General features: G+C 39.9%; 1 protein-coding gene across 1 annotated transcript; it reads right to left on the reverse strand.

The window, feature by feature from the left end:
* Positions 1-1,399: 1,399 nt before the first annotated feature.
* On the reverse strand, positions 1,400-14,565 carry chrne (cholinergic receptor, nicotinic, epsilon). The gene is made up of 12 exons (XM_054755243.1): positions 14,448-14,565; positions 7,931-8,064; positions 7,720-7,764; positions 7,532-7,641; positions 7,297-7,452; positions 7,111-7,211; positions 4,912-5,112; positions 4,205-4,319; positions 3,968-4,082; positions 2,438-2,645; positions 2,222-2,355; positions 1,400-2,154 (listed from the first exon to the last, which is right to left on the reverse strand). The coding sequence occupies exons 1-12, from the start codon at positions 14,515-14,517 to the stop codon at positions 1,987-1,989; spliced, it is 1,557 nt and encodes a 518-aa protein (XP_054611218.1). The 5' UTR covers positions 14,518-14,565; the 3' UTR covers positions 1,400-1,986.
* Positions 14,566-19,272: the final 4,707 nt, after the last annotated feature.

Genomic DNA, 19,272 nt, shown 5'->3' on the forward strand with positions numbered 1-19,272 from the left:
TCATTGCATGCAAATGAATTGTATAATACAGCTTACATCAAGGGATGATACTTCCTCTGACCCTTAGGTGTCAATGTATGTTTCCCGGACCCCCAACTAGCTTTTATTAGGGCAGCATCTAAGACAGGGGTCACCAACTCGTCACGCAACCCAGCCAAGAGCCCAGTCCCCAAAACCTGCCCGCCCGGTACCAGCGCATGCACACCGGATTTCCTCGCCACGCAAACTTGCACAGGTTAAACTGGGAGAGAGAGTGAGTGACAGAGCACAGCGATGTGCCTGAGCCCACAATTGTAATTACTGTACATTAATTTGGCCCAAAATCTGCCTTTGCGACCTCAAAATTAAGGTACAAATATAACTCCATAGATGTGCACCTCCAAAACTTTGAGCTGTGGCTTGTTATGGTTACAGTACATTGACCAGTCTCTCTCTCCTTACCATTGCTGAACAACACTGAGCCAACAAGCCAGTTGTACTTTGCTCATATAGAGCTAACGCCATAAGCCCGACGAAGATCCACAAAAGTATGGATGGCCAAAATGCAGCTTGGGGGCCGTCCGCGGCCCGTGGCTCATTTGTCATTGCGTTGCTGCAGAAACAAAATAAAATAACAAAAAAACAGCAATTTGAGATATATTCTCACTGATCTAAGAGATAGTATGATCAAATGATGGTGCCCTGGTTGACCTCTGCCAATCTTTGTCACCCCCATATTACAAGCAATCTTCTGCCGAGAAGCCAATAAAGTTAAATGGAATGCGAGACGTGCTCAGATACAAGAACTCAAACTACAAACATCTATAAAAAGTAATTCATATAATAAGATAACGTGCTACCTAAGTTATACCTGTAAACTTTACATTTTGCAAACACACCACACATCCCCAACTGTTGGATGGTGTTCAATGTTCAATTGGATTTAGATCCGGGGAGCATGCAGGATGGTCCAAACAAGTGACATTATCCCTCTGGAAGAAGTCCTTTGTCAGTAACAACAATTTTGCAATTTTTCAAATGGTAAGGAGTATCAGGAGTGTGTGTATATATCAGGAGTGTGTTCTCGAAGCAATGTACTCTATACATACTTTAATTTTGTTTAAATTACTAATTGTCACAATATATTATATTGCATATTTAATTGATTTTATATACTGTAAAAACATTGAATTTAGCTTTAGCTCAGATAATTTGTGATATACTAGAAATGATAGAAAACTACTGACACACATCCAAGATCCAAGATCCAAATTGTTTTCTGGTTCTTTTCTGGTCATGAGTGTTTGTCTTCTCCTGAGAGAAGGAGAAAGATGAAAAAAAATATTACGAAGTCAAAAATGCACATATACTATTTATTTAAAAAAAACAACATAGCACAGTGATATGAAGACAATAGCCCTTGGTGGCGTCTACCTCAAACAAGACATCTTGAAAAATAAGTAATCATAAGAACAAGGCTGTGATGAACTGACCGGCTCAAATTATATACCAATGTTCCTCATATAAGACATCGTACATGCAGGAAAATTCAATCAGACATGTTTTGCAATGTTTGGAGTCACTAAAAGCCCACACAAATAGGGCAACTTTATTATACAGAGTCGACAAAAAACAAAATCTCTCCCTTGCCTCAATACATAGATTTCTAGTGAGCATGAATTACTTTAATTCACACCACAACGATACAAATATAAATAATTGTTATGTTGATTGCAATGAGTTACAACATCTTAATGTGTCCTGGCCCACCTATCAAGTGTATGTTCATGTAACTTACACCAAGATGAAAACCAAGTCAACTCAATGTCATGAGATGTGCTGCTAAATCTCTGATGCTCTACAGACTCAATTCAACCCAGATGGGGATCCTGCACAGGAGTCAGAGAGTCAGAGATCACTACTGTTATCCTCACACACCGTGTGAAGCACAGTAAACCTTGGGGAGGTCTTAGCCTCAAAAGGCTTCAGTTCTTTTTCTTTTTTTCTTCAATTAGGGGTGTATGTTTTGCTCTCCCCAGGAAATGGCCACTCGGGCGCCCTGTTGAAGTGACCTGTAAGGAAGATCCCCACTGTGCCGATGATGAAGAGGAGAATGGCAGCCCAGAAACACACCTTGTCAATCATCTTCCCGATCAGCACCCAGCTTTCAATTTCCTTTATTTGGAATGGAGGTAAGATGAAACAGTGGGAAATCACTGACATGTGCGCAAACAACACTTACAGATCCAGTGTTGTTTTGCTGCCTTGTAGTCTCAGCAATGAAGTTGCAGGCATCCACACACTGCTTTATCTCAGGTGCAGCTTGGGCTAAACTCTTGTATAGATTGGCTGTAGAGTTGGCATCAACACCATCCACTAGAGAGAACACTAACATTTAGATAAATATTATATGACAACCTGGAGTGTGTGAGTGAGGCTTAGAATCTACACGTCTCACCGTTGGGTTGCATCAGGCCATGCTTTTCCTTTTGCTTGTCAAACATCATCTCACTACGAGGCTGTTTGAGCACATACTCCTCTGCTCTCTGCATGAGGCCAAAGGAGTCTCGCCTCCGATCTCTCATGCCATTCATCTCTGATGTTACCTCGTTGTCGTCCACCAATGGGGACATGCCGAGGAAGCGGGGTACCATCTCTAAAAACAGCTGAAGGGTAGGAAGTGGGGTAAAAGTTACGTGGAGACTTTAGTAGGTGTTCAGCCCCCAACTAGAATGTCAAACACACTTTACTCTACACAGTTGGGCAAAATGACTTTGAAAAGTAATTAGTTATATACTGGTTATTTTCTCCAAAAATGTATTGTCTTAGTAACGGAATTACTCCTTCATATAATTATTGTGTAAAATTTTGGAAAAAACGTCAAATAAGTAAAATAATCGGGATTTAGCTTTGTAGTGGCTATGCCGTTAACAGACGTTTCATTAGATTAGGCTGAGGGCTGAGCTTGTGACCACAAGAAGGAGAGTAAGAAGGAGAGGTTCCGCAGGTCCTTCATACCGACCGCTATCAGGCTCTACAACACCTGCACCACCTGAACCATGTTGTAGTGCTTTACTTTACTGTTCTCTTTACTTGTCTTGCTTGCTTGCTGCTGTAACAAGTAAATTTCCCCGCTGTGGGATCAATAAAGTACATACAATACAATACAATACAACTCTTGTTGACTAGCTGTTTAGTTTCCTGTGTAGTAGTAGTGAACAATGGTGACAGAAGCGACATCAAGATTGTTCATATAGATATACACCTGATCAAAATGTTAAGACCAGTTGAAAATAATTTACATTTCGCGCTGTTGGATCTTAAGGACGTTCTAAGTAGAGCTTCAAAACACAAAAAGAAGAAATGGGAGTAAGACAAAAACATTTTTGAGTGACAAAATCTTGGCAAAAATGTGGATTCAACGTCATTTTCTGTCAATTATTCACACTGTCATGATCTCTTGATGGCAAAGAAGGTTTCTCTCTTTGTCGTCAAGCCCTTTGTAAGCAAGGCCTCTTGCCGTCGTTGCTGCTGAGGTTGGATGCAGTAAGACAGTCATTTGAAACTTCTTAAAAGATCCTGAGGATTATGGAACAAAAAAGTCAAGTGATAGAGCCCAAAAAAAGACATGGGATGATCCTTGGCCCAAATGAAAGTTGTTACTGGTTCAAAGAGAGAACGCTTTCTGCCTTTGCCATCAAGAGGTCATGACTGTGTGAATGCCTGACAGAAAATGACATTGAATCGACATTTTTGCCAAGATTTTGGCTTTTAAAGGTTGTGGTCTTAAACTTTTGATCAGCCTTTTTCACGTTAATGCTTGTTTACAATAAATTACTTACTCAAAAATGTTTTTTTTTTTTGTCTCACTCACATTTTTTCGTTTTGCATTTTGAAGCTCTATGTAGAACCTCTTTAAAATCCAACAGTGCAAAATGTAACTTCTTGCAATTTTCCACCAGTGTATGTCCCTGGGTGACTGACTTACATGCTTGATGTTATGGGACATGGTATGAGTGCTGGGGCTACGCAGGGAGAAGTTCAACACCACAATCTGATTGGTAGCAATGAGGGTGGTAACGCACATAACAAAGATGATGTACCTGAGGAGCACATTAGAGAAGATCACACAAAGAAAAAGGCAGTGGATACTTGACGACGTAATTCTGCACTTAAAAGGTCGCTTGAAGCCTGATGACTGTGACAGGACCGCATGCTGACTCACTTGCCGAGGAGAGGTACAGACAGCGATGTCTCTGGGACCTTCTGAGCAATCAAAAAGAGAAAGACCGTCTGGGCCAGCAAGACGGAGATGGACACAGTCAACTTTTGACCTCCGGCTGTGAAGTGGACGAGAGACATCATATGAAACAAAAAGACTTTCTAAAAGGACATTTTAGAAGAATGACTATTGAAGGAAGAACACAAAAGTATGACTACTTTTGAGGTCCAATGCAACAGCTCAATGCATATTTACAAAAAATGTTGGCTTTTATTTAAAAAAATAACAATGACTAAGCCATAAGGGGCTTGAATACCTCACTGACTGTGTAGAAAATTGCACATTAAGATAAAATCTTTATACCATCACCGATCATTGCAGATATGATCACTTTTTGTGATTCAAAAAAGAAGCAAAACATTAAAGAAGCGAAGATGTCAAAAAATGTGCTATTTACCCACTACAGTATATGCTATATATATACCCACTTTGTACGGTTATATTTCGAAATAACATCTCCATTATGATTAGTTGGCTACATTTTCATCTAGGTTCTCATTGTTATGTTGAATATTAATTACACTGTATCATTGTGTTCATCTTGTAACCATGAGGAAATATACTAATTAGGCTTATCTTAACAGCCTTTTAAAATTGCCCCATTCAAAAGGTTAACAATGTCACAGACAATAAATAATGGCCTCACTGACCTTGTGCTGGTAGGAAGTAGGCTAATACGACCAGTGAAGATATGAGGGAACAGGGCAGGATGATATTGATGACATAGAAGAGTGGCTTCCTCTGGATAATCAGGTTGAACATGATCTCCTGATACTCCAGGTCGTCAGGGGAATATCGCGGGTTGATCATTTTCCTGGCTGGACGATGGACGATGGCCCACTCACCATTCTCTATGAGGTAAAAACTATAGTAAGCAAACAGAGAACACGATGGCTACAGTTGCGGTTAGTTTACATACACTCATCATGTGCTTGAATGGCATTGTCTATAGTTCTCAGCACTGGTCGATCCAATGAGTGCTGTCAAATAACAATTTTGATGCCAGCAAAGAGAAGCTATCAGCTGCAGTCAATCATGATCACTAACGAGAAGTTAATAGGGCCAACAGGTCTTATGTTGTTTTAAACTGAGGAATAAGAATAACTTTCATGCACTACACAAAATTGTGTTCTTACAGCATTCAATACAATTAGAGAAAAATAGTCCACACTGCCACATCGGTCTTTGTCAGCTTAAACGATCACTTTTATGTACATTAAATCATGTCAAGTCACTAATATAATATTAGTGTCAAGACAAGCATGCGCGCGTGTGTGTGTGTGCATGCGTTAAAATTTCCCTACAATGCGTAATCTTCTGCACGCTACACTCCTCCACGCTCTTCCACTTCCTCCTTGCTGTCGAGTGTGTTTTTTACATGCAAATGATCTATGCCGAGCTCTTATCACACTTATCACTATCAGAAGCACTGACATATTGTACATTTACAACACTGTTAGCAATGTGGCTATTTTTTAAGCAATCAGACTGCTTTTTCACCCCTCAGGGCCAGCTACAGTACTTTTCTGTTCTCTGATTGGTTGATGAGAGCAAAACTGTTCTACAAGCCAAGATTTACCCACAATGACTGACTGAAGGAGAGAAATTGACATCTTTGGTGAGTAGATGTATTTCAAAGGTTTTGTATTATATTATTGATTCATATTATTGTCATGTTATAAATATATGATAAATATTGATGCAAATGCTCGAGGTGATATTGTAGTGCAGATGTTAGGCGTTATCTGAACCCTTAATTGTCAAGCCTTTCTAGTAACGCTTGTTACATTTGGCTGAGCACCAACTTTGCAAGCACCGGTGTACCGCCGATCACCGGCGGAAAGGAGTCACTAACTCAAAGTTACAAGTGATAATGCAAGCCAGGTGTATCTGTGACTGTGCACTGTATTCGAAGATCAGGGGACGTATCTAGCTGGAGTTCCCCTGCATTGTATGTGCCAGCATGGTGCAGTGGTATAGCCGGCGCTAAGCACGGGTGATTGTGGCTCGGGAACCTGTCACAGCTCTTTTTAATTATCTCTTTTTTTAATCAATGTCTCCTGAAAAAAATTCTGGTCGTCCAAGTCCTCACTGAAGAGCCAGGTACCAAATGTACCACCCGCTACTGATGTTCGGTATGTTAATGTAATACATTTTTCAGCTTTCAGTTTTCCAGCTACACATAGCATAAAGAACATACCTGAGAGGCTGAATAGGCTAACTTAACTGAACAAGCCAAGGAGTCCGACAAGAAATTTATCAGTCAGCAATAGGGATGTCTTAAGATAGTCGACTATTCGACTATTCGGGATGCTGAGCAAAGAATGCCTTAGTCGAAGACAGCCCTAGTAAGGAAGTTCACCGAGTTCCTGATCACTTTCCACATCACTACTAGAATGCCACAAGCACAGAGCACACTCTTGTCAGTCACTATGAATTAACATGTTAAAATACTGTTTTATATATATACGTCGCACCTGACTATAAGACTCAGGATCAACAAAACTGTGAAAAAAGTGACACCGGAAGATACGATAACCAGAGCATTCAGTGTACAGTATAGAGGAAAAAAAAAACAGAAAATTGTTTGAAAGCTGAGCAAAAATTGAATCAGTAATTGCTGAAACAGGATGAAATAAGTTCTGCTTTTTCCTCTCCTTTTTAGACACGTCTTGTGTAAACATGTTCACTATACAGTAAATGAAGCCATCAGCATTACCATTACCAAAACTTCTATAAAGGCAGCCAGCATGAAAAATTACATTATCGTGATGTAAATGTCGTTTCTTTATTAAACATAAGTGGTATCTTAGCTGTAAGATAGCTGTAAAATAATGTACGCTCTCTACCAGTGAAAGCCTCGGGGTCAATGTCCACCCATTCTATTGTCTCTCCTGTTTCTCCAACAGCCAAGATGAGGTCTACTTCATTGGCACTGTAGGTCTGCGATCTGGGACAAAATAGCATAAAATCAGACACATACAGTATATCATTTACATTTGTTTATTAAGGATTCATCATAAATTGTGGCTTACCTGAACGCTAGTGTGCAATTTTGATAATCAAAAGGGAAGTAGGTGATCTCTATGGCACACGTGCTGCGATAGATAGCTGGAGGAAGCCAGTATATCCAACCATTGTTGGAGATCAATACATTGGCATAGTAAGCCACATCAAACTTGCCATCAATGCTGCAAGGATGAAGGATAAAGAGATAAAGACCCCAATACTGAAAGTGTGAGCAACAGAAAGTGAGCATTTCACTCTTACTTGTTTTCAAGGACGATGTCAGGGAGCCAGACAGTTTTGCAGGGGACACGGATGATATCAATGCCATAGTAATCGGATGTATTCCAGGTTAGACGATAATCAGACCATTGCTGTAGATGATATTTGAGAAATGAACAACGTGATCCAATGAAGCCGTGAAGAGAAATTTGTACACAGACAACACTCACTATTTCAATCCACACATTGGTCGTGAGAGTCTCTTCTTTTTCATTCTGTGGTACAAAGTTAAGAAAGACATTGAGGATGAATCCCTATGTAAATGACTTTGAATGGGTTCTCATTTTCATTTTTATCTTGTACTGTGTATTTTCCAGAAAGTGCTAAGCGCTTTATACTATATGTTCAGTGTTGCAACAGATATTAGTGTCTCGGTCTCACCAGAGAGATAAGGTTGGTGAGGGTCAGCTTGATCTGAACCTCCAGTTTGTCCTCAGGATGAACCACAGGGCGAATGTTCTTGTTATAGCCTTTGAACAAGTTTTGGATCAGTTGTGTCTCTTCATTACACTGAACTACAAGCAGAAAAAGAAAAGGACAGGGAATGAGTTCATGTGCAAATGTGTTAGAGCTTATAGGTTCCCAAAATGGGGTTCACATACCTCTGGGGGTATAGAAATTGTGATGGGGATCCATAAATATATTGACTATATTGGTGTCTGAAAACCTCACACTCAGTGTGCTTGAACGCCTCATTGTGGTTAATGCACTTACACAGTGCAGGGAGTACAGTGCAAAAGAAATAAGACAGAGCACAAAGTTGTTCATTGTTCTGTGTGCGTTATATGAACAAATAAGTACGTTTTGTGATTATGTTGTACATTAAGATTGTTTAATCTTGAAAATTTCATTTCTATCTTCTGCTAAATGAGAGATGGTCTTCATTACGTGGTGATTAATTAGTGCATTTTCTGAGTTTTCCCCCCAAAAATGTATTACATAGTTATATAATATTAAAACCCGCCTCTCGCCCATAGTTGGAATAGGCTCCGGTTTACCCGTGGCCTTCATGAAGACAAGTGGTATAGAACATGGATGGATTAAATATATCAAACATGAACAGAGTAAGATGTACAGGAGTAGGGGGTACTAGACGCCACATCAAATGTCTGAAAGGGTGCAGGACTGTGGATTATTTCGCTGTTCTATAAAGAGTGTAGTGACCATAAATGAATGTCACCTTTATCAATGTTTAACGTCCACTGTTTTGCAAAATATACTTTTTAATATAGTTAGAACTCCCTAGAGTTTATGAGCACAAAAGATGAGTTAAATCTCACATCTCCCTCACTTGATTGCTTCACTCTTGGGAGAAGAGGTGCTCAAAGGTTCCGGCTTTTCATGAACAAAAAACATCATGGACATGATACCACCTTTGACCCACCCTCAGCTGGATTAGCCCACTCTATGTGCTGTATTACCCAACACTTCACCGAAGACAGCTTATTGAAGAAAAAAAAAAAGGTTTCACAACACATGTTAAAATAAAAGCTGTCAACTATCCTGTCAGTCATCTACAGATGTGGGAGGTGTAACTCTGATTGTTTAGTTTTCCTCCAGCAAGCAGGCTAACCTAGCATGTGACTCTGGTGAGGCACTGCCATCTATGTGGAAATGTGCAAATTCAGCGATTATTACTGAATAAAATGTTAAAAACAATTGGAATCATATGGAAAATACATGTAAAATACAGTTCAACTAACAAATATTTATATTTATTTGATCATATTCATAATTATCAAAATTTTCATGATGACAGGCGCCTCACCTGCCTCACCTGACCGCACATCAGATTATAGCCTAAATCATCATCATCAGTGACTTGTCATGATTTCAACTAATAACACAGAGAAAAAAAGCTGTTTCATGCTACAGTATATTGTGTGGACTACACTTTGACTCTTGGCCACTGTTTGTGTTTATTTACAACTACCAGTGTTATAAATCTACAATGTTTTTATCACACATACCCGTCATACATGAAAAATAACAAATCTAGTCTTTTGGACCATCTATTAGAGCAATTAATTGCCGAGCTGTGTGCCGAGGACATCTTCACAGTGCACTGTTTCTGGATTATGTTTACCATGTCGGCCAAAGCCTTGCATGGCGTACTACGCAAGTGGAAGTCAAGTAATATGCCTTCCAGTCTAGCGTCTTTGGCGCAGACCTTTAACAAGAGCAAACAATCCTGATATGAATCAGCACCAAATATCACATATTCATAGACACCATCACCACCTGCCAGAATTATGTCATTACGATTTATGCATTAGTCACTGAGAAATTTAAGAAAATACGGGAAAGTGCTAACATATTAACCAAATTAGTACTAATTGCTTTTCTGTCCCTTTTTGCAGATAAAGCCCATCAGAACCAATAATAGTTTGGAATGAAACAAGTACTATCACCCATCTCACCTTTATTGTTGTTTATCTATTGAGAAATGGCTCCGCTATTACTCATGCTTAAGGAAGTTGCAGACTAATGAAAAAAAAAAGAACTCTTATCTCTCAGCATTGCCAAAACAACTGACGCAGCTGGAAGAAAAGAAGAGTTTCTGGGATACAGTTGACACCTGTAAGCAAATTTAAAGACCACGATGACACTGTAAAACACAGGTAATAAGACATTCCTTTCTCTTATGAATCATACACATCATCAACCAACCATAAAGCTAAAAAAGCAAAAATGTTGTTGCAAATGGTTTTGGCTGTGAAAGCAGCTGGCTCCAAATGTGTTTTTTTTCTGGTTCTGGTTCTGGTTCACATTTGGGTCATGGTAAACCTATGACATTGCACAGCAGTGGATCTTTGGCACAATGATCTTGTGTCATCATACAGGTACTTATTTTAGTACTATTTTTTTCCATGTCCCATACTTCTGACAACAAAATCATTTGTGACTCATAGGCATTTACAACTGGAATAAAATGTCTAAGAGGCTAGGATCAATAGGATCAAGAGGATTACTCCGATTCATTTTTTTTCTGGTCAGCCGCTTGTTGCTAGGCAGAATTTGTGGGGCACAATTGTCCAGTAAAAAAAACACAATACTGTTTTCTTGACAAACCTAGGTGAGTTATGAGTGTATTCATGAATACACATGATATGATTTGCTATTTGTTGTTTAGCTTGTGTTATTGTCAAATGTTTGCATTTTCAGGCTGCAAAATGTTCATATCTTGTAAAAGACAAAAAACAACAACACCCTTTTTATTTGGTTTCAGTTCAATGTCATGTAAACAGACCCTTAATGGCAACGAGCATCATTCAATCTTCATCAGCCACAATGTAACACTTCTCAGCCACAAATAGTCCAAACTTCATGACACACCGAGGGAGAGAAAGGCAGAGGTTATTTCCGACCCCTTGCCTCTTCCCTCACAGCTGTCACTATGCTTAGCTCAGATTACACCACAGATGGGACACTCGAAACAGGACTGTGAAGTGTCGACCTCAGGTGATCTGCAATAATCATCACTATCACTACAATATGGCGATGAATCGTCATTCCACACATTGTCTGTCAATGAAGCTTTAATCAGTCTGTCCAGAAACACTGAAAGACCCACGTATTCAGAAAAAATACAAGCACAAACTAGCAACAGAATATTGTATCAGTAATATTTCAATAGAGACCATCTTCGGCTGTGCTGCAACACACGCTAATCATGGGACTTTTTCAACATCTGAGAACACAAAGGGACTTCAGTGTAACTTTTTGGTTTAGTGTTCTGTGAGGATCCTTTGTCTTGTCCTTGTTATACGGCAAGGTGACCAACCGTCCTCTTGTCCCGGGTCATGTCCTTTTTTCACATCCTGTCCTGTCCTGTTTTTTTTTTTGTTTTTTTTTATTGCGCTCGTTTTTATTGTTTTTCATTGGGCCATTAAGTTGACTGGCATTAGGTCACTCTGCTGCATGCGAGGTAATCCCTGACCAGCTGCCGTGTGGGTGGTTTTTGAATTAGTGTTGCCAAAAAGCCAAAGAAAAAGAAAAACACATGCACGGAGTTAATTCTCTGATGGTTGCCGAGTTGCAGATTCACAAAATAAGGGCGGTCATGCACAACGGCGGGTCAAATTTCCAAGTTCTTATGACTTTAAAGAGCACATATTTTTTTCTGAAAATATTGGTTACATTCCAAAACTAAAGAAACATTTGACATCACGTTTCTGTGTAATTCTGGTTTTGGAATAATTTTCGAGGTGGTTTTCCAATGTTCTTCCTGTGGAATTTGTGTCTTTGGTTATACTGTAAATACTATTTTTTACTACAGTGGAACCTTGGTTAGTGTCATTATTCCGTTCAATAAGGTCTGACTTTAACTGAAATGTACTCTAACCGAGTCAAGTTTTACGTAGCTCAGTCTTGGTGGATGTCATAAGTCGGTAGAAACATCCTCAAGCTAACAAAGTATTTTCACAAGAGTCACTTATGAAATAACCTCCCAACATATTACTGATATGAAGTATGGTTATTGACCATTTATGTTCATACATTTAAAAAATAATAACTACCACAGCACAGTGCTGTCAGAAAAATTACCTAAAGGAGGGACCGATTGCGTTGCGGATACATATTGCGCAGTGAAACCCATTAGCAAGCTACTAGGATGCTAACAAGAACGTTAAAACAAAAAATACATGAAGAATACAGTTGGACTGAGGTACTGTATTAATAACAGGATAGGAATTTGAGCATACATTTTTTACATTAACCAAATAACGCTAACTGTGTCGTACGCTAACTGAGGTTCCACTGTGTAACCATTTTCTATCCATACATTGAATGCGGTTGTCTTGCATTTCTTTGTTTCGTTATTTGTTTTTAGCACAGCTCAGTGAGGGGCTGTGAGTTTTGCACACTGAAGTCTTTTTTCTGCTGTTTTCGTCAAGCTAGAGATGACTCAAGAAAGGTAATTGTGCCTTTATATGCAGATTTTATACCTACGGTATAAACCTAAGGTATTTTTATACCTGTTATTTGACTGGCTTGTGTGTTAGCTTGTTAGTTAGCAGAGGTGTGGACTCGAGTATTCAACTAATGTGATCGTTATATCATTTCCAGTAAGAGATCATAATTTCCCTTTGCATCTGCCTCATTGAATAGATCTATTAATGTCTAATCAGATTTAAGAAGTGTGGATTACATAATGTGTGGATTACATAAATTCAGAATGCGATGTCAGCACTCTTTTTCTGCCATTCTGTCTTGTCAAACTGGTCTTATTTTATAAAAAAAAAAATAGAGCAATTAAAAATGTACTAATTGTATTTGTCAATTTTAATTGATTGTTACATTAAAATTGTTAAAATTGCATTTTATGTAGGAGGCACTAAACAGTGCTTATGACTTTAAAGAACTCGAAAATGTCAAGCCTATGACTTTGGACTTGCCTCGACCTGTCTTGTCTTGACTTGACTTGCAAAACTCTGACTTGTTCCTACTTCTGTAAGTTAGTTAGCTACATTTTCGCTCATTGACGTTTGCTAAGCCACGTTATGCAAACGATACAGGCTCATTCAGACTCTTCTGTCCAATCCCGCACATGCTAACAACTGCGACTTCACGTAAACCTTATGGATATGTTTGTGGCTAAGAATTAAAGGAAGTGTGCAACTTACTCCAAATAAAAAACATTTTAAACCAAAAGATATAAGAACACCACCAGCAGCAGCAGCATATTACCAGTAGTGGTTGAAAAGAATGGTGTACAAAATTATATATATTTTTCACAATTACAAATTTAACGGCAGAAAAATTGCGGTACATTTTCGTATGGCCCGAATAAAATAACTGGCGTTCATAGCTGTCATTCACCGCTGTCTGGTGTACATGTGCATGTCCATAGTGTGTGCACATACTGTATGCAAAAGCAGTCTAAGAGAAGCAGATGACAATTTCAAATCACTGAGTGGTTATGATAGGATAAACATCCAATGATGGCTAACTAGCGTTAATAGCCAAACTTTGCCAAATCACCAAACTTAACTAGTAAATGTGCGTGTGTGTGAGACATCTTACCAGTGATGTGCAGTGAGGTTCATGGCTGGTGAGGCACTGATTCCTTTGGGCCTTTTTTTTCAGGTTTCACATTTGCAGCCTCCATATGACTAGATGTGGTCCAACAGTGTAAATCCGATGCGAAATTGAAGAGGAAAAGTATTCTACCATCTATTTTCATATGTAGAAAATGGATGGAAGGAGCAAGCTTGTTTGCTACTAGCCACCCACTGCCTGAGAGGCGGTTTGATGAGGTCATCTTTTGCACGCCGGCAAATATGGAGCCCATTTTTACAGAGCTGCTGGAAATGTGAATTTCTCTTGGACAGTATTAAAGTATCTATCTATCTGTCTGTGTACGTATGATATTATCGCTGGGCCAATAATATCGGACATGCCTACTATTTGTAAGAACACAAACAACGATTTTGTTCAGCACCAACTATATCAAACTATCATCTATTCATACTGTAACCTCTCGACATTCATTCTTTGACTTCTCTAAGAAAAGCAAGAACCACCAACAACCAAAAAAAAAACCCTACATATTACGGTTCAAAAAGCCAATCATGCAGAACCATGTCTTTTGTTTACACGTCACATCCGTACTGCAGGGCCATTAGTGCAGTGGTTCACATAGCTGACCTTTTACGCAGCTGGCGTGGGATGAATTGCTCCTCAGCACGCCATTCACAATATTCCTGTGACTGACAGGAGACCAATCCAGGGTATAATCTGTCTTCTGACTGGTATAAGCACTATGGAAAATAGATCATTCGCTCTCCAATCTACTCTATTGTTCTCCCGTCAGTGGTTACCATAAAATCTTATACTGTCTCCATGTCACAGCCAACAATAAATACATAAAGGGTGTACCAAACATATGACTTACCTTGAACCACAACAGTCCCAAGAAGAGTCGCAATTCCGTAAAATAGCCTCCAACTGCATGCCGCCATCATGTTCTGGGGCCTCCTCGCTGTAGTCAACTGTATTGGAACATATAGTGAGACAGGGGAGAGCGAGCGAGGAAGAGTAAAGACGGGGGGGAAGAGCCCTAAATCCCACCGCCACCAAACCCTCTGACTGTGCCCGACCCGGCTGTCGCTATCTGTGGGTTCAGATTACGCAGCAGCTGTGGAGCTACTAAACCAGGATGTCAAGTCACAGTCCCGTCACCCACAATAATAATCATTACGATCATTAGACACCAACTATTTGGGTTGATGCCAATGTTCTCTAGCTCCAATGTACACTCAAAATAAATATAATTTAAACCAATATTTTTGCTCCCATCTTTTATGAGCTGGACTGAAAGATCTGAACCTTTTTACGATATACACAGAAGGCCTGGTCCTCTCAAATATTGTTCATAAATTTGTCAAAATATGTGTTAGTGAGCACTTTGTCAAGACAATCCATCCGTCTCATAGGTGTGGCATATCAAGATGCTGAGTAGAGAGCATGATTATTGTACAGGTGTGCCTTAGGCTGGCCGCAATAGAAGTCCAGTCAGTTGCCTCATGCAGGGCAACACATCTTCTTCGCGTAAAGTTGATCAAGTTGTTGATGGTGGCTTGTGGAGTGTGGGTCCGCTTCTCTTTGTGCTGTGCTGGATATTGGCAGGAACTGGAGCACGCAGTTGTATAGGCCGATCCAGTGTGTATCCCAAACAACGGGTGACATATCCAGTGATTATGTTGACCATGCAACAACCGGGATGTCTTCTATTTCCGGGAATTGTGTACAGATCCTTGCAACAAGGGGCTGTGCATTATCATGCTGCAAAATGAGGTGATGTTCGTGGATGAACGGCACACCAGTGGGCCTTGGGATCTCGTCACGTTGTCTCTGTGCCAGATGCCAGTGAGTGTAGGCATTTGTCACTCAGGTCGGTTACGACGATGATGCAGATGAGCTTCCCTGAAACGGTTTCTGACAGTTTGTGCAGAAGCTCTTTGGTTATGCAAAGTGATGGCTGCAACAGCCGTCTGGGAGGCTCGTCTCAAACGATCTTGGAGGTGAAGATGCTAAATGTGGAAGTCCTGGGCGAGTGTGGTTACAGGTGGTCTGCGGTTGTGAGGCCAGTTGGATGTACTGCCAAATTGTCAAAATACCTTTGGGGACGGATAATGTGAAAGAAATTAACCTTCAATTCACAGGCAACAGCTGTGGAGGACATTCCTGCAGTCAGCATGCCTACGTCCCTCAACACTTGCAACGTTTGTGGCAAAACTGTACATTCTTGAGTGGCCTTTTGTCGTGGCCAGCCTAAGGCACACGTGTGCAATAATCATGCAGTCTAATCAGCATCTTGATATACCGCACAAGTGAGGTGGATGGATTATCTCGACAAAGGAGATGTGCTCACTAACACAGATTTCGACAACAATATTTGAAAGAAATAAGTCTTTTGTCAAAAAAGTTTTAGATCTCTGAGTTCAGCTCATGAAAAATTTGCTTGTGTGACTGAAATTATGTTTATCGTGGTTGACATTTGCAGTAGTTTATAACTGAGGGGTGTTACTGAAATATTGGAAACACCCATGTCATGATATTGGGCAAATTTACACAAGTGTGGACTACATGCACATGCCTGCTGATGCGCTAAGATGAACACGTGATGGAGTTGTGTAGGCCTGCTCCACTCCCTGCTATGTATCCAGTGTATAAATATACACAGAAGAGCCTCATTACTTTGGCTGTGAGGCTCCAGTAGGAGACAGTGTGTGCAGACCACAGGGCTGAGGGGTTAGAGAGCTATAGGCAGACAATACTCATAAGACCTGGAGCCACGGTCTTAGCTCTTCATCAAGATGTGTCTGGGAACTTATGACATGATCAACAACATTTCAAACAGAAGTTCCGTTCCACTTGCTACCAATTCAACTTTAAAAAGAACACTACCAAGACTTTACAAGTTCAAATCCGGGGACTAAACTTGCCATTATAATTAGTGCTGTGAGTAATATAAGTAGTGTTGCTCTGTGGTGACAAGGGCAAGAGACTGATTTTGGGAATGTGCCATGTGAGTTACACAGTATGTGATGTACTTCTAAATATACAGTTCGTGTAACAGAGATGAGCTTCCTTAAGGTAACTGGAGCCTCCACAAGGCAGATTGCATGTCTCAAAAGAACAGGGGCAGAAGAAAGGTTGCATCTGTCCAAGAGTGTGATCACTTTGACACAAAAGTGAAAGTTCCGTTCTGTATTTGCTCTTAGTGGGATTGTAGCTACTTTAATTAGGTCAACGTTAGCTTCCTTGATCTCTTCTTTAGTCGCCAGGATGGAACCTATGGTCGATGCAGCAAACAGACGAGTTTGTGTAACATTCCTTGCCTTACAGGATCTCGTAGTATTGAGTAAACTAATTGTCACGACAAATGGTATTGTGTGTATGATCCAAGATGGCTGAATAAACAAGCAATGCTAGGGGTATTCCCTGTCCACATTAATAATACCACAAGATTCTTGTTATTTGATGTGGTCTGATGTTTAAAGTGCTCCCGAAAAAAGGGACACAAGCACATGTAGCAGATTGTATGACACTTTTACAGATAAATTAAGACAAATAATTCCAGGTGGACTGTTGGAATTCTAAGTGTAGAATTGTGTATATCAAATTATGTATATCAAATATATAGTCAGCCCCCCCGGACAATTTGTTTAACTCAATGCTGTTTGCCCACCCCTGTTCTAAACTGTGCATCCGATCCTGATGTAAATACACGGAAATAAAATCTGTAATGTTGCTCTCGGGTCTCATATTCATCCTCTGATGTCAAACTCCAATGTTTTCAGTCGACAGCAAAAATAAAGCAATTTGCCTCGCTGTTCGAGTACTTTTGAAGTGCACTGCACTGACTGATATTTCCTGACGTGGTAAACTACATATTCTTATTGGGCTTATGAATTTCAAAGCAATAATTTATTGTAACCCTATTTGTACATCTGTAACCAATAACATTAATATTTTTTTAAATATGCACTCTGAAAATAAGCATTTTAAAATTAATAATAAATGCACAGATCCATATATATATATTTTTGAATGAAGTATTAGGTTTTTTTCAAATGTTTTTTTAATGTAAATGATTAAAACATGTGTTTACGTGTCACTGTTACATGCCAGAAAAATGCAGGCCCTTGGACAAATGTCATTGAGGACCCCTGCTCTAGTTTCTCCTAAGTCTTAATTTGATGTTCCTATAAAGGCTTTTTTATTAATGTGGAAGATCTTGAGAACCTGAAGTCAACCCCTATAAACGCCTTTGGGATAAATGTTCGCAAAATATTTTAACGTCTTGTAGGTGAAATGTTTTTGTCTATATCAGATGTGTCCAAACCTTGTCCAGTTAGGGCCACATACAGAAAAATGTAAGTATCACTTTGATACATTTTGTACATTAAAGATGCTTAAGCTAATCCCTTGTAAATCAATATATGCTAAACTAGCTGAGGCACACTTTGGACACCTCTGGTCTTTTGTGTTGGAATTAGAGTACTGTGTTTTATTGTGTTTTTGGCGTCATCTGGTGTTGGTTAAAAATAGCAACCAATAACAGGAAGAGTGAACCAGGAAGTGCCCTTTTCTGCAGAGTGAGCATCTCAGTACATCAATCTGCTCCATCATTTCTTTTAAGTCCACAAAACGGCTTTATCCGTAAGTTTTCTTCTGTTCAGTCATATTACATGTTTATGTGAAAATTGTGGGTTTGTGATAATCTCTTTTTGGGGAACTGGGAATATACAGTCGATGTGAAGGTATGTAGTATTTTAAGTATGCGATCACATAGATTAAGTGTACATTTTTAAATAAAAAATCATACATTTTTTTTTTTCATAGCTTATTTCAACCCAAACACAGCGAATATGTTCGCTTTACCAGAACATTAACAATGTGTTGGTATCCACAACTCACATTTTGCATTTCTTTCTAGTGTTCTCACATTCTTAACCGAAAACCCGAATGAAAAGCAGGCTTGCAGGCGGCTCATGTCGTCGTGGGGGGTCTCCCTGGTGCCTGCGCGCACCATGTTGGTGATCCCTGGTCTACGATATATTTTATAAAAGGGGAATCATAAAATTTAGACAAAAATGTATTTGACGTACTTTTTCAAAATCCCTGGTGAAACTTCATCTGACTGCCTTTAAGGAGACTTTGGATGCAAGAGCAGCTCCAGCAGGACCCCAAGCAGTCTGCAAACCCGGTTTCCTCCACTCCCCACAACTTCGGCATCGTCATCCAGTCTGACGAATCCAACCACTGTTCAGGCTATCACAGGTGCGAGCCGCGAAAACTCACCACACCCTGCCAAGTGCCCGTCCCCCAAATGCCGCACCAAACTAAAGAGTTTTAAGGCGTGTTTTGCAGTGTGCAAAACTTATACGGTATCACTCTAATAACGACAGGAAGTCCCACACGACAGACATGCTTGTTTTGGCTTTGTGAAGGGAAAGTTGGAGGGAGACGGTCACTATAGGCTGGCTGCTGCAATGGAGGCGGAGCTGATCGGCGTTTAAAAGCAAGTGTCGGGGTATGCCGATACAGTGCTTTTTCACGGAAATCGTCCGATGCTGATCAGTGGCCCATCGATCGGCGCAACCCTAATTTTAAGTACTGATTGTTTGAATTTGTCTCTTTTTTTTTTTACAACTAAGGATTTTTTATTAAATCCTGCCAAATACAACAACCTGCCTGTAACGGCAGTCACG

Source organism: Dunckerocampus dactyliophorus, chromosome 16 (genome assembly GCF_027744805.1).
Source record: "Dunckerocampus dactyliophorus isolate RoL2022-P2 chromosome 16, RoL_Ddac_1.1, whole genome shotgun sequence".
Taxonomy (NCBI): Eukaryota; Metazoa; Chordata; class Actinopteri; order Syngnathiformes; family Syngnathidae; genus Dunckerocampus; species Dunckerocampus dactyliophorus.

Bases quoted from the DNA above. Each gene is read 5' to 3' on its own strand.
- chrne (XM_054755243.1), bottom strand. From the start codon at position 14,517: ATGATGGCGGCATGCAGTTGGAGGCTATTTTACGGAATTGCGACTCTT. The intron at 4,320-4,911 runs GTCAGTGAGGCC...TCCACTTCACAG, and splicing joins CTACTTCCTACCAGCACAAG to CCGGAGGTCAAAAGTTGACT. The intron at 2,155-2,221 runs GTAAGTGTTGTT...TTCCAAATAAAG, and splicing joins AGCAAAACAACACTGGATCT to GAAATTGAAAGCTGGGTGCT.